Here is a 14,731-nt window from a genome sequence, read left to right as displayed (position 1 = left end):
AAGGATCTTGAAGGTCATCTACCCCAGTGTTTTTCAACCAGTGTGCCGGGGCACACTAGTGTGCCGCGAGACATGGTCAGGTGTGCCGCGAAGCTCAGAAAGAAAGAGAGAGAGAGAGAAAGAGAGAGAGAGAGAGAAAGAAAACAATAGAGAGAAAGAAAGCAAGAGAGAGAAAGAAAGGCAGGGAAGGAGGGAGAGATAGAGCAAAAAAGAGGAAAGAAGGAAGAAAGAAAGAGAGAGAGAAAGAAAACAATAGAGAGAGAAAGAAAGCAAGAGAGAGAAAGAAAGGCAGGGAAGGAGGGAGAGAGAGCAAAAAAGAGGAAGGAAGGAAGAGAGAAAGAAAGGGATGGAGAGAGAGGAAGGAAGAGAGAGAAGGAGGGAGAGAAATAGAGCGAAAGGGAGGAAGAGAGAGAATTTTTTTGTCCAAACTTTGTTTAGCCCCCCACTCCCCCCCCCGCTCAATGTGCCCCATGATTTTGTATATGTAAAAAATGTGCCGCAGCTCAAAAAAGGTTGAAAATCACTGATCTACCCCAACCCCCTGCTAGAACGTTGAGCAGGAATCATAGAGTCTTGGAACCAGAAGGGATCTTGGAGGTCATATAGTCCATCCCACTGCTAGAGTGGTGAGCAGGAATCCTAGAAGGGACCTTGGAGGTCATCTAATCCAGCCCCCTGATTAAAGCAGGAGTCTTCCTACTAATCCCAGACCTATTAAAAGGACGAAATGCGCTTTGGCTCCTGGAGCCAGGAATCGGCTGCAAATTAAGAGAGGGACTTGCTGTAGGAGGCAGTTAAATTGGTATATTGATATATTCTAGGGCTTTTTCCTAAGAAATTGCAATAATGATTCATTTACATATGCTTACATTGGGGGAGAAAAAAAATAACAGTGCAGCCAGGGAGTTTAACCAACATAGAGTATCGTACAACAGGACATTATCACAGGACATACAATGAAGAGCATGAAGAAAGAAAGAAAGAAAGAAAGAAAGAAAGAAAGAAAGAAAGAAAGAAAGAAAGAAATCAAAAGGAAAAAAAGACCAGGGTAAACATGAAACAAAGATAAATACATCGCAAACAGAACCTGGCCAGACAGATTCGGATCCCAACTTGGGAGGGGCTTTTTTTTTTTTGTCTCCGCAGTCTTTATTTACAGATATTCAACCCCCCCTCCCCATTTTTGCCACTTGGAAATAAGGCTAGAAAAATAACGCAAGAGGCTGGGAGAGGAACTTGACACTCCAGGGGTTTGCCGAGCTCGGTGATTGCCTTCGATGGGGCTTGCAAAAGCCACACAGCTGGAATTGGGGTATTGCCCCCCCCTCCAACCCACCCCCCACCCCTCAATTGCTTGGACCTCACTGTCTATCTTCTCTTTGTTGTTGTTGTTGTTTTGCAAAACCCCAAAAGAGAAAGATACGAAATGGAAAAGGCGTGACAATTGGTGGCGGTCCATACAAAATCTCTTTCTCTCTTTTTGGTTTTAAAAAAGAACAGCGGGGTGCAAAAAATAATATTATCGTTATTGTTTTTGTAAAAAAAAAAAAGCTTGAACACGAGTTTAAGTTTGGAAAGCTTGGAGAGGGCTACGGGTCGTTTTTGAGAATGAAAGAATGTAAAAAAAAATTGGGAAGTGGAAAAGAGAAAGAGGTTTTGTATGACCGATCTTGTGTCTGTGGCTCAAGCCAGTGTTTCCCAACCTTGGCCACTTGAAGATATCTGGACTTCAACTCCCAGAATTCCCCACCCAGCATTCGCTATGGAGACAGGGCATTCGCTGGCTGGGGAATTTTGGGAGTTGAAGTCCAGATATCTTCAAGTGGCCAAGGTTGGGAAACACTGGCTCAAGCGACCGACTCTTTTGTAGGCCTCCAGGGTTGAAACGGGATCATTTTCTGCCTCTTCCTGTTAAATACCGGGAGTCCTCGGTTGGCGACCGTTCAAAGTTACAACGGCACTGAAAACAAGGACGGACGGCGGCTCTTTTTCACACATACGACCGTATCACGCCTACGGCAGCATTCCCCCTGGTCACATGATCGGAATTCGGCATGTCGGGCAACGGGCTCCTATTTATGGCCGGGGGGGGGGGGGGCTTTCAGGAGTGTCCGTGATGCAATTCTCTTCCCCCCCTTTGGCCACCTCCTGACAAAGTCGATTGAGGAGGTTATAGATTCGCTTAAACAACTGTGGGACAGCTGCAGGGTCGTAAAGTGAGTCAAAACTCACTTAGCAACAAGAGCCGCTGAAATTTGGAGGCTCCGTTGCGGTCGTTAAGTCGAGGACTCCCGTAAGAAGGACAAGGAAGGCCTGGAAAAATTGGGAGCGGCTGAGGGGGGCTGTGGACAAGCCAACTTTTGGCCGGGATGAAGAGGCGGCGACGGTGAACCAAACCAGCTTGCTTTGCAAGGCAGTTCCTGGGAGGGGTCCCAGGCGTGGGGGTAAGAGGGCTGATGCTTGGAGCCTGGTTTACATGGGGGTCTTTTTCTTCCGGTGGGGGGGGGGACAGACACCCCCCAAGCTTTTAAGTAAAGCAAACCTGCTGGGAATTGGAGACTCCTCCCTCTCGGCCATGAGCAAGTCTACCTGAGTGAGGGTCCCTGCCTGGGCGGGGGTCTCCCTCGGTCTGTTTGTGATCCTTCAACCAGAGGGGGACGGGATGACCAAACGACCCCTTAGTGGAAGATGGTCGCTCTTCAGTGGTCTCTCCTCCCTGGTGGTCTCAAGCCCCCTCCCCAAATCCAGAGTTGCATCAGTCACCCTCCTGCAGCCTGGGCCGAAGAGAGAGAGAGGGGGGAGGTCTTCTTGTGGGGAGGGTCCAACCTATGATGTGGGAAGTCACCACGGATGAGGAGAATTCGGAAGCCGGGTCTTGGGCCCCAGGCCCAGGCGTCCATTAGAGGGTCTCAACAGTTCCAAGTGCCGGTCAGTTTGCGTCGACTTCCTCCCATCCCTGATTCACATGGGGGGCACAATTAGCCCCGACAGGCCTGGAACAAACAGAGAAGGTCTGAATCAAGTTCAGGTGGCCGCATCGTAAAAACACAGAATAGCACCCACAACTTAAGGTGGCCAGTTGTTCCGCTGATCAACTACTGTTGAGGAGCAGTGCAGAAATTCTTGGTTCTCTGGGTGTAATTCGACATAAAATAATAGAGTGGGAAGGGATCTTAGAGGTCTTCTAATTCCAAATTAGGTATAGTCTGGAGGACAGAAGGGAAAGGGGGGACATGATTTAGAAACATAGATGTCTGATGGCAGAAAAAGACCTCATGATCTATTTAGTCTGCATGATGATGATATTAGTGTTGTTGTTGTTGTTGTTGTTGTTGTTGTTGTTGTTGTTATTATTATTATTATTATTATTATTATTATTATTATTATTATTCCCAGTTCTAAAGGCGAGATCAAACCTCAGTATAGAAGCCTAGAGATGGAAGGGGGCCTAAGAGGTCTTGTAGTCCAACCCTTTGCTCAAAGCAGGAGCCTCACAACATCAAAAGTTTGTCCATGCCTGCCCATGCATAGTTAAATCCTCCTGGATCTACCCTTATCTGTCCTCATTTTGATGGAGGCTGTTGCAGAGGAGATGTTCAGAGTGGGAGGGGCAGCAGAGAAAGAGAAAGAGAGAAAGAAGGAGGGAGAACAGAGAGAAAGAGAGAAGGCAAAACAGCGGAAAGAGAGAAGCAACATACTGTGACTAAGAGTAAGCCAATCCTTGGAGTGACCGAGAGGTGGTTTGAAACTTGTCTGAAGAATCCTCAAAGGGTTGGTCTGGTTGGTGGGATCGAGCAAGCAGCGAGGGAAGGAGGGAGGGAAGGAAGGAAGGAGAAAGAGAAAAGAGGGAGGGAAAGGAGGGAGGGAAGGGAGGGAAGGAAGGGAGGGAAAAGAGAAAAAAGAAGGAAGGAAAGATGATAGAGATGAAACAGTGAAGGGGGAGGGGAGGGAGGAGGGAAGGGAGGAGAAAAAGAAAAGAAAGAAAAGATGGATGAGGCAGATGAAAGAGGGAGAGGGATGAAGAAAGAAAGGAAAAAGGAAAAGGAGAGAGGGAGGAAGGAACGAAGGATGAAATGGAGGGAGGAGGGAGGGAAGAGAGGAAGGAGAAGGAGGAAAAAGGGAGGGAAAGAGGGAAGAAAGGAAGAAAGCAAAAGGAGGAAAAAAGAAGGAAGGAAAGATGATAGAGATGAAACAGTGAGGGCGGGAGGGAAGGGAGGAAGAAGAGAAAAAAGAAGGATGGATGAGGCAGATGAAACAGAGAGGAAGAGTGGAAAGGAGTGAGGCCAAGAGGGAGGAAACGGCAAGAGAAAGAAAGGGAGGGAGGAAGGAAGGATAAAATAGAGGAAAGGAGGGAGGAAGCGAAGGAGGAAAAGGCAAGAAAAGAGGAAGGCCAAGAAATAAAAATAAAGAGAGAGTTAGAGAGGCACAAAAAAACTGCATGAAGACAAGAGAAATGAGCTCCACGAAACACCTTCGCCTGGATTTGGACAGGAGCTTTTGGTCAATGAACAGGATGGATTGCCCATTTCCTTCAAGAGATTTAGGGGGGTGCTATGTTCTAGGGTGTTCTGAAGGTAGGGAGGTGGGGAGGAGAAGGGAAAAAGCACCACAAGGAAATCCTTCGGAAGAGGGACTTCGCTGAGTTGGAAACAAAAGGGGCCCCTCAACGTTCGGGGAATTCAAATCTCTGTTTACCCATCAGCCCAGACACTAGACTGGTCCTCATTGAGGCCCGCTTGGCTGAAAGCTTTTTGTTGTGTGAAAGAACCTTTACATTCCGTCAGCCTGACAACTCTATGGGGTGGAGACGGGGTCCGCTTCTCCCCAAAAGTGGATTCATCCCTTGTCCTTCTAGGTCCTGCGGCCACTTTGGAGGCGATGGAAGACGCCTCCGAGCAATTTCTATGTTCTTTTATGGAAATGCTCTGTTTTGAGACTGACAGCGAAGAGGACGTGGTGTCAGAGGCTGAAGAGCAACCAGGGCCTTCTACCCCTCCTGAGATGAATAAATAAATAAATAAATAAAGTCTGGTTTGAAGACAAGCCCACTTATGGAGAAGGGTCAAATGGCCACGGCAGTATGGAGTTCCTCCTCGTTTATGGGGGACTCCAAATCCCCACCATCTGGGGATTCTGGTTCTCCTGAACCAGACCGATCCTCCCTGAAGGGGAGGTGATGCAGGGGACACTACCGGGGGTCTGGTTTGGGGTCGGCATACCCCACCAGACATATCGGCTGAGTCTTGCACCGGCGATGGTGCGAAGTCGGCCAGGCTGCCAGGGCTGAGCCGATACTAGCCACGGAGACAATGCAACGCAGGGATTGAAGAAGAGTGGTAACACCTGGAAAGAAGACAAGCCCACTTACCTTGCAGGCTGGTCCCATTGGCGCTGGTGCAGTTGGGGGGTGGGGAGGCCTGGGGCCGCACGACTGGGGCAAAGGCGCTTTTCTGCTTGACGGCCGAGATCATGTTGACCGGGGAGAAGGAGAAGACGCCAGCTGGGGTGGAGGAAGCCCCCAGGGGTGGGCTCGATGGCATAACTGTTGGTGGAGGAAAGGGGGGGAAGAGACAAGAATAAGGGGTCAGGAGGGTGGAGAAAGAGGGTGGGGTCTCGAGTGGCTTCCTCCACCTCTCTGCAACCCCCCCTCACTTCTAGCACTGATTATATAATCTAGTTGGGCCATGAAAAGTCTGGAAGAAAACAGCCAGGCTCAGAGAGCACCAAGGACCCCACACTCCTCCTCCCCTTCCTCTCCACCAACCCCACTCCCTCCTAGCACTGATAATGTTACCTACTTGGGTCATGAAAGGTCTGCAAGAAAACCACCAAGCTCAGAGAGCACCAAAGACCTCACAGTTCTTCCTCCTCCTCCTTGTCCTCCTCCTCTTCCTCCAACCCCCACTCCTTCCTAGCACTGATAATGGTGCCTAGTTGGGCCATGAAATGTCTGGAAGAAAACAGCCAGGCTCAGAGAGCACCCCCCCCCCCCAAATTTGTGCACCAGCTTTTGTGTGTGAATCCACAGCAAGGAATGAATCTGAGTGACGTCCAGTGTCCGGTCTCTTATCCCGCAGCCACGATACTCACTAGCGTAGGGGGAGTTGGCAGTGGAGCCGTTGAGAAAACTGGGCGAGCCGGGCACCCCGAGACTGGTCATGGCAGCCCCCGCGTAACCGTTCATGCTGGACGTTATCGTGTTGTAGTTACTCTGCTGCGGGGTGGAGCTGGGCACGTAGCCCCGGGGAGAGACGCTACTTGCGCTGCGGGGGTATCCTGGAAGTCGGACGGAGAAAGGGAGGGGAGGGGTTGAAATAAATAAAAATACAGGCAGTCCCCGACTTACAACAGTTCATTTAGTGACCGTTCTAAGTTACAACGGCAAAGGGGATTGTTTTTCACACTTAGCAGCATGGAAGTCCCCCCCCCCCAATCAAAATTTGAACATTTGGCAACCGACTCATATTTATGGGTAATTTAAAAAAAAAATTTCCTCCATACAAACTTTTTCATTACATTTCAAAATACCTTTATATTATAATAAAAACAGTATCGAATTAGTAAAACAAATATAATCACCCCCCCCCAATTATTAGTTCCAAATTAATTACTTCCGGTATCCATCAATCCTCCCAACCTTGACCTCTGATTTTGTCATCTAGATATCTAATTTTCTTCTAATCGAATTCAACGTTAATTTCCTTATTAAATTAATATCATTATCCTCTTGAAAATTCAGGTATGCCATCATGCCTACTCCTCCTTCTTAAACATACTCCAAAATTCTTACAAAAAAAAAATTGCGGAACAAAGGGTGGCTAAGTGAGGACTTCTTTAGCCTACCTTGTTCCGAGCCCTGAGTGGACTCGCTGATGTTGATGGCCAGCTGGCTCCCAAAGGAGTTGACGCCCATCATGCCCGAGTGCCCATGGTTCCCAGCCAGGGACGTCAGCTGGTTAGGGTTGCGTGGGACGCTGTACAAGGCTTCGGCGATATCGGCCGCCCGTTTCAAGATGATGTCCTGTTTGGGTGCAAGAGATCAGCCTGCGTCATGGTGTGGCTGTTCGGTATACTCCCTTCTCCAGTCTTGCATTCCCTTGTATCGGGAATGCCACTGGATGGGGATGCTGGGTATTGGAGTCCCAGCATATCTGGGAAAGGGTGCTGCACAGTTATTTCGGGCTCAAGCAAAGGGGATTGGAGAGCTCGAAGGGGTGGTTGGGGAAAAAAATAAAAAGAAATGGAAGATTTCCCAGGGCCCAGCAGCCAAAGTGGGGAGGAGTTCGGACCAGGAAAGAGCCAAGTTCGAATCCTCCCTCAATATGGAAACACCCTGAGAGAACAACTCTATTTGGTCACCTTCAGCCGCTGTAGCTCTAAAGATTCCATGATAAAGACACTAAAAGGAACAGATGGGGCAATAGGAATTCGAGTCCACGGAGGGGGCAGCATACAAATCAAATCAAATCAAATCAATCAATCAATCAATCAATAATTTGGAATTGCAAAACGTCAGTTGTGGTCTAAAGGTTGAGGAATCAGGTTAGGGAAAAAAAGGAGACGGTGAGTTCTAGTCTCGCTTTAGGTGACTAGTCAGCTAGGTGACTTTGGGCCAATCATTGGGAGATGGCGAGTTCTAGTTTCGTCATAGACATGAAAGCTAGCTGGGTGACTTTGGGCCAATAACCAGGAGACAGTGAGTTCTAGTTTCTGCCTTAGGCATAAAAGTCAGAGGAGTGACTTTGGGCCAAGCACCAGGAGATGGTGAGTTCTAGTCCTGATTTAGGCATGAAAGGCAGCTGGGTGACTTTGGGTCTATCACGAGGAGTTTCTACGTCCAACGATACTTCACCAGAAGAGCCCTTCACTCCTCCACTCGAAACAGAACACCCTACGAGACTAGACTTTCAATCCTGGGTCTTGAAAGCTTAGAACTATGACGCCTCAAACAAGATCTAAGTATTGCCCACAAGATCATATGCTGCAACGTCCTGCCTGTCAAAGACTACTTCAGCTTCAACCACAACAACACAAGAGCACACAACCGATTCAAACTTAATATTAACCGCTCTAAACCTGACTGTAAAAAATATGACTTGAGTAACCGAGTTGTCATTAATTATTTATTTATTTATTTATTCCAATACATAATACACATTGAAGAGAATAGATATGTAGTAATATAAATAAAGAAAAGGATAGAAGAAAAGATATAAAAGTATAGGAGAACATATATGAAAGGAAGAAAAGATAAATGAGATAAAAGAAAGACAATTGGACAGGGGACGGAAGGCACACTGGTGCCCTTATGCACGCCCCTTACTGACCTCTAAGGAACCGGGAGAGGTCAATTGTGGAGAGTCTAAGGGAAAAATGTTTGGGGTTAGGGGATGACAACACTGAGTCAGGTAATGAGTTCCACGCTTCGACAACTCGGTTGCTGAAGTCATATTTTTTACAGTCAAGTTTGGAGCGGTTAATATTAAGTTTGAATCTGTTGTGTGCTCTTGTGTTGTTGCGGTTGAAGCTGAAGTAGTCTTTGACAGATAGAACATTGCAGCATATGATCTTGAGGGCAATACTTAGATCGTGTTTTAGGCGATGTAGTTCTAAGCTTTCTAGACCTAGGATTGATAGTCTGCTTTCGTAGGATATTCTGTTTCGAGTGGAGGAGCGAAGGGCTCTTCTGGTGAAGTATCTTTGGACGTTTTCAAGGGTGTTGATGTCCGAGATATGGTATGGGTTCCAGACAGATGAACTATATTCAAGGATGTATTCATTACCGGACTCCATAGTGTCATCCCCAAACCCCCAACACTTTACCCTTAGATTATCTACAGTTGACCTCTCCAGATTCCTAAGAGGTCAGTAAGGGGCGAGTACAAGTGCACTAGAGTGCCTTCCGTCTCCTGTCCTATTGCTCTCCTATATCTCCTATCCCTTTCTTCTATTCCTATATTTTTATTTATTTAATTTATTTATTCATTTATTTTGTCCAATACACAATGAGGGTTTTAGTGGGTATGTATCTATATACACATAGTAAAATACATGATGAAGGTTATAGAGGAGATACTCATAGTAAAATATATCTAAGAAAGAATAGAAAAGAAGATAAAGTAATAGAACATATCAATGAAAGAATAGAAGAAGAGATATAGGAATAGAAGGAAGGTATAGGAGATATAGGAGCAGCAATAGGACAGGGGACGGAAGGCACTCTCTAGTGCACTTGTACTCGCCCCTTACTGACCTCTTAGGAATCTGGATAGGTCAACTGTTAGATAATCTAAGATAAATCTCTTCTATTCTTTCATTGATATGTTCTATTTCTCTATCTTCTTTTCTATTCTTTCTTAGATATATTTTACTATGAGTATCTCCCTCTATAACCTTCATCATGTATTTTACTATGTGTGTGTGTGTATATGTATATACCCACTAAAACCCTCATTGTGTATTGGACAAAATAAATAAATAAAAATAAATGAGCGGGCGGGGGGAGATTTACACCCTGGAAAAGGAAGTCCACAAAGCCAACTCCTCCCACCTGCTTGGTCTGACCCGAAGCCCTCCTCAGCATCAGGGCTACATCCGCCCAGGTGTTGTGAGCCATGACTGAGCTGTGTGAAAACACTGGCTGGATTTTTGTAAGAGAGGGGGAAAGAAGGAAGCAGGGAGCTGCTCGAAGCCGGTTACTCTATCGCCCTGGAATTCCTAATGACAAACAGATGTTGGCTTGGGAGCCAGATGTTTGCGTGCATCCAGTTAGAGCAGTGCAAAATTCTGGGGAGAACTCTCCTCTTTGTGTGTGTGTGTGTATGTGTGTTGTAGGCAGCAAGCGAGAAATGGAAACGATTATCTTCACAGATAAACAACGGTGTGTTTGTGTGTGGTGGTGTGGGGGAAGATATTAGATTTACAAGAATGGTGGAAGGTCTTAAGCATAAAACGTATCAGGAAAGACTTCATGAACTCAATCTGTATAGTCTGGAGGACAGAAGGAAAAGGGGGGGACAGGATCGAAACATTTAAATATGTCAAAGGGTTAAATAAGGTCCAGGAGGGAAGTGTTTTTAATAGGAAAGTGAACACAAGAACAAGGGGACACAATCTGAAGTTAGTTGGGGAAAAGATCAAAAGCAAGACGTGAGAAAATATTATTTGACTGAAGGAATAGTAGATGCTTGGAACAAACTTCCAGCAGACGTGGTAGATAAATCCATAGTCACTGAATTTAAACATGCCTGGGATAAACATAGATCCATCCTAAGATAAAATACAGAAAATAGTTATAAGGGCAGACTAGATGGACCATGAGGTCTTTTTCCTGCCGTCAGTCTTCTATGTTTCTATGTTTCTATTTCTGGGAACTTTGGAATCTTCCACCAAAGAAAATGGGTCTTCGCATCTACAGCTGGATTTGCAGGCCGGGACAGTTTCATGCATTTGCAGCTGGGATACGAACCTCCTGCAGAGGGTCCTTGTCTCACCTGTGGCCCTCCAGTGTGCTACCTGAGACACCGTGGGAATCTGAGGCCCAGCAAGGTTGGAGGCTTCCAGGTGGGAAAAGAGGCAACTCCGGTAGCTTCGCCCATTTCACCCAGGTATGGTTGCAAAAAAACTCATGGTGGCCTTCGATAGATCCAGAAAAATATATCCCTCGGAAGTCCTCTGGTCTTCGAAGCCATCTCTGGTGGTCCTACGTTCATCCTTACCTTTGCCAGGTATAGCTGGATAAACCCAGAGACTTTTAATGGGGATTCTTCGTTAACCAGGAAGAAGGGTCTAGACGTTGAGTCACGGCAACTGAATTTCTTTCCCTTTTTGGTTGGAAAGCTTCTACTGCTTATTTGAATACTTTTTGTGCCTAAAGTGGGACTAGAACTCACTGTCTCCTGGTGATTGGCTCAAAGTCACCCCAGATGACTTTCATGCCTATGGCAGAACTAGAAATCACCATCTCCCTGGGGATTGACCCAATCACCTCAATGGCTTCCATGCCTGAGGCAAGACTAGAATTCACCCGTTCTCCTGGTAATTGACCCAAAGTCACCCAGCCTGCTTTCATGACTAAGGCAGGACTAGAACTCACCCATCTCCTGGCCATTGGACTAAAGTCTTCCAGCTGACTTTGAATCTAAAGCAGGACTAGAACTCATTGTCTTTTGATTTCTGGCCTGGCGCATAACGTAACGTAACGTAACATAACATAACATAATCATAACAGAACAGAACATAATCAGAACAGAACAGAACATAGTCATAACATAACATAACATAATATAACATAATCATAACAGAACAGAACATAAATCATAACATAACATAATCATAACATAACATAACAGAACATAACAGAACAGAACATAACAGAACATAACATAATCATAACAGAACACAACATAAACATAACATAACCATAACATAACATAATCATAACAGAACATAACAGAACATAACATAATCATAACATAACATAAAATAACATTAACATAACATAAAAAAAACAATAAATAAATGAATAAAGTAATGAAGTAATAAATAGAGTAATGAAATAAATAACACAACATAACATAACGCAATGCAACATCCTGCAATACAACATAGTAATTTATGAGGTGTGGGGGATGGGGGGTGGAATCCCCAGGCATGTGACTTGCTAAGTTTGAATCAGAGCCTGGTGTCCTCCATCCAGACCCTGATGGATCAGAAAGCAGTAATGGACCAGGAAACTTCACCAGGGCATCGGTTACCAGGCCACTCAATGACCTTGACCAGATGTTAAACCAAAGCAGGATGTTGCTTTGGGGGGGGCTGGGGGCGCGGGTGGTGAGACTTACTTGGTTATTGTGGGGGCATCCCATACAAAGCCTCCACCAGATCGGCTGCTCTTTTCAGCAGGACCTCCTAGGGGAAGAGAGGTAAATAAAGACCTTGTTAACAAACCCTGTTGAAGAAGAAGAAGAAGAAGGAGAAGAAGAAGAAGAAGAAGAAGAAGAAGAAGAAGAAGAAGAGGAAGAGGAAGAGGAAGAGGAAGAGGAAGAGGAAGAGGAAGAAGAGAGAGAAGAAGAAGAAGAAGAAGAAGAAGAAGAAGAAGAAGAAGAAGAAGAAGAAGAAGAAGAAGAAGAAGAATGCTTTAATGGGAAATAACCACAGAAGCTTGAACAAACTCTAGCTGTGCTCACAATCTGGCTGGTAGGGGGACCAGCTTGATCCAACTTAGTTAAATCAAACCAATATAATTAAAGCTCAATTGATCAGCTTAATTCCAACCTGGGGATTAAGGAAGAAACTTCCTGGCAGGGGGGGGGACAATGAACCAGTGGAACAGCCTGCCACCAGAAGTTGTAGGTGTTCCATCATTGGGGGTATTTAGGAAGAGTCACTTATCTAGAATGGTATTGTGTCTCCTGCTTGAGCAAGTGGTTGGACTAGAAGACCTCAAGGTCCCTTCCAGCTCTATCCTGATTGATTGATTGATTGATTGATATCAGAATCAAGTCCAATTAAGCTGTAAAGCAGGGGTGACTTTAAAACCTGTGGACATCAACTCCCAGAATTCTCCAGCCTTGGCTGAGGAATTCTGGGAGTTGGAGTTCACAGGTCTAAAGGTCACCAAAATTGGACAATCCCTGCCATAAAAACAGAATTCATGGAACAGCTTGAAATAAATAATCTTTCTTTCTTTCTTTCTTTTCCTTTCTCTTTCTTTCTTTCTTCCTCTCTCTTTCTTTTGTTCTTTCTTCCTTCCTTCCCCTTTCGTTCTTCCTTCCTTCCTTCCTCTTTCTTTCTTTCTCTTTCCTTCCTTATTCATTCATTCATTCATTCATTCATATATATATATATATTATATATACTATATATATATATATATATACACACACACACACACATACATACATACATACATACATACATATATAATTTATAGAGGGAAGGCAGCTCAGGTCTTGCTGTGTTCGCCCTAGAACAAGGACAGAAGCACCAGCCTGAAGATGACGAGTGGGACCTTGTCGAAACGTTGCCAGAAATCACTGAATCGTACACGGGAAGAAACCCGAATATGCCAAGACCTTCATATATATGAAGAGCTTCATATATATATATATATATATATATATATGCTACTCATTCCAAAAGGACTCTGAACGGCTAACAATCGAAATAGAAACATAGAAGACCGACGGCAGAAAAAGACCTCCTGGTCCATCTAGTCTGCCCTTATACTATTTCCTGTATTTTATCTTAGGATGGATCTATGTTTATCCCAGGCAGGTTTACATTCAGTGACTGTGGATTTACCAACCACGTCTGCTGGAAGTTTGTTCCAAGCATCTACTACTCTTTTAGTAAAATAATATTTTCTCACGTTGCTTTTGATCTTTCCCCCAACTAACTTCAGATTGTGTCCCCTTGTTCTTGTGCTCACTTTCCTACAGCAATAAAAACAGTTAAAATCTAATCATAGTAATAAAAATTAGAGGTTTTGGAGGGTCAGCCATTCACACAATCTAGCGCCCTCTCTGATCTTCCCAGAATTCCTGGCCGATAGATTTGGCAGGCACCCAGCGTCTGAAGGGTTCTTTGCAAAGACCGGATAGCCATGGAGTTCGAACGCATTCGGTACAGCACGGGACACACAACACCCTGCAGGGCGTCCGCCTACTATTTCAGCCCTTGGCAACTCCGTCTGTGGAGATGGGGTCTTCCCTTGGGGATAATCCTGTTGCCAAAAACTTTGGCCAGGGTCCTTCTCCAAAACCGAAGGAGAACTTCTGCATTCCAAGAATCAGGATAGAATTTGTGGTTTGGGGTGTGGTTGTTACGATTTGTGGAACACAGCAGCTCATCAAAGCTCCACTTGTATTGTCGTCCCCCCCCCCCAGCCCACCACCTGGAGTTTGTCAACGTGGGAGAGAACATGAATGCATCCAGAGAAGGCCTTGGCAGTGCTGACCAAGAAGGGTGGCCAACTGTTCTCCTAGTTTCAAGGATTGTTCTTGATGTTGTTGTTGTTGTTGAGCGGGGTTGTTGTCTTTGGTTGGATCACAAAGCCATGGCTTGGCTGGGATGGAAACCAACTGAAAAAGTGCAGAGGCTGTGCACATTTTTCCTCCTCCTCTCTTCTTCTTCTTCCTCCTCCTCCTCTCTTCTTCCTCCTCCTCCTCCTCCTCTCTTCTTCTTCCTCCTCCTCCTCCTCTCTTCTTCTTCCTCCTCCTGCTTTCCCTCCTCTTCCTCTTTCTCTTCCTCCTTTTCTTCCTTCTCCCCCTCTTTCTCTTCTTCCCCTTCCTTCTCCTCTACTTTCTCCTCCTCCTTCTTCCTCCTTAATCAGGGAGTATAAACCTGTTCAGAGTGCTTATCTGAGAGAGATTGACAGGTGGGAAGTATGAAATATAAGATAGATAACATTTAACATTTAAATATGTTAAAGGGTTAAATAAGGTCCAGGAGGGAAGTGTTTTTAATAGGAAAGTGAGCACAAGAACAAGGGGACACAATCTGAAGTTAGTTGGGGGAAAGATCAAAGGCAACATGAGAAAATATTATTTTACTGAAAGAGTAGTAGATCCTTGGAACAAACTCCCAGCAGACGTGGTTGGTAAATCCACAGTAACTGAATTTAAACATGCCTGGGATAAACATAGATCCATTGTAAGATAAAACACAGGAAATAGTATAAGGGCAGACTAGATGGACCAGGAGGTCTTTTTCTGCCGTCAGTCTTCTA

At 45.3% G+C, this 14,731-nt stretch overlaps 1 protein-coding gene across 1 annotated transcript in view; it reads right to left on the bottom strand.

The window, feature by feature from the left end:
* Window positions 1–784: 784 nt before the first annotated feature.
* LOC139170080 (transcription factor COE1-like) overlaps window positions 785–14,731 on the bottom strand; it is an 87,744-nt gene continuing 73,797 nt past the window's right edge. Inside the window, 6 exon segments of the mRNA XM_070756829.1 lie at window positions 785–2,993; window positions 5,369–5,542; window positions 6,091–6,276; window positions 6,844–7,021; window positions 11,844–11,858; window positions 11,860–11,910. Of these exon segments, the coding sequence (XP_070612930.1) occupies window positions 2,962–2,993; window positions 5,369–5,542; window positions 6,091–6,276; window positions 6,844–7,021; window positions 11,844–11,858; window positions 11,860–11,910 (636 nt within the window). The 3' untranslated portion in view covers window positions 785–2,961.

Source organism: Erythrolamprus reginae, chromosome 7, assembly GCF_031021105.1.
Source record: "Erythrolamprus reginae isolate rEryReg1 chromosome 7, rEryReg1.hap1, whole genome shotgun sequence".
NCBI lineage: Eukaryota > Metazoa > Chordata > Lepidosauria > Squamata > Dipsadidae > Erythrolamprus > Erythrolamprus reginae.
The sequence above is the reverse complement of the archived record's forward strand: the minus strand, read 5'-3'. Positions and strand labels throughout refer to the sequence as shown.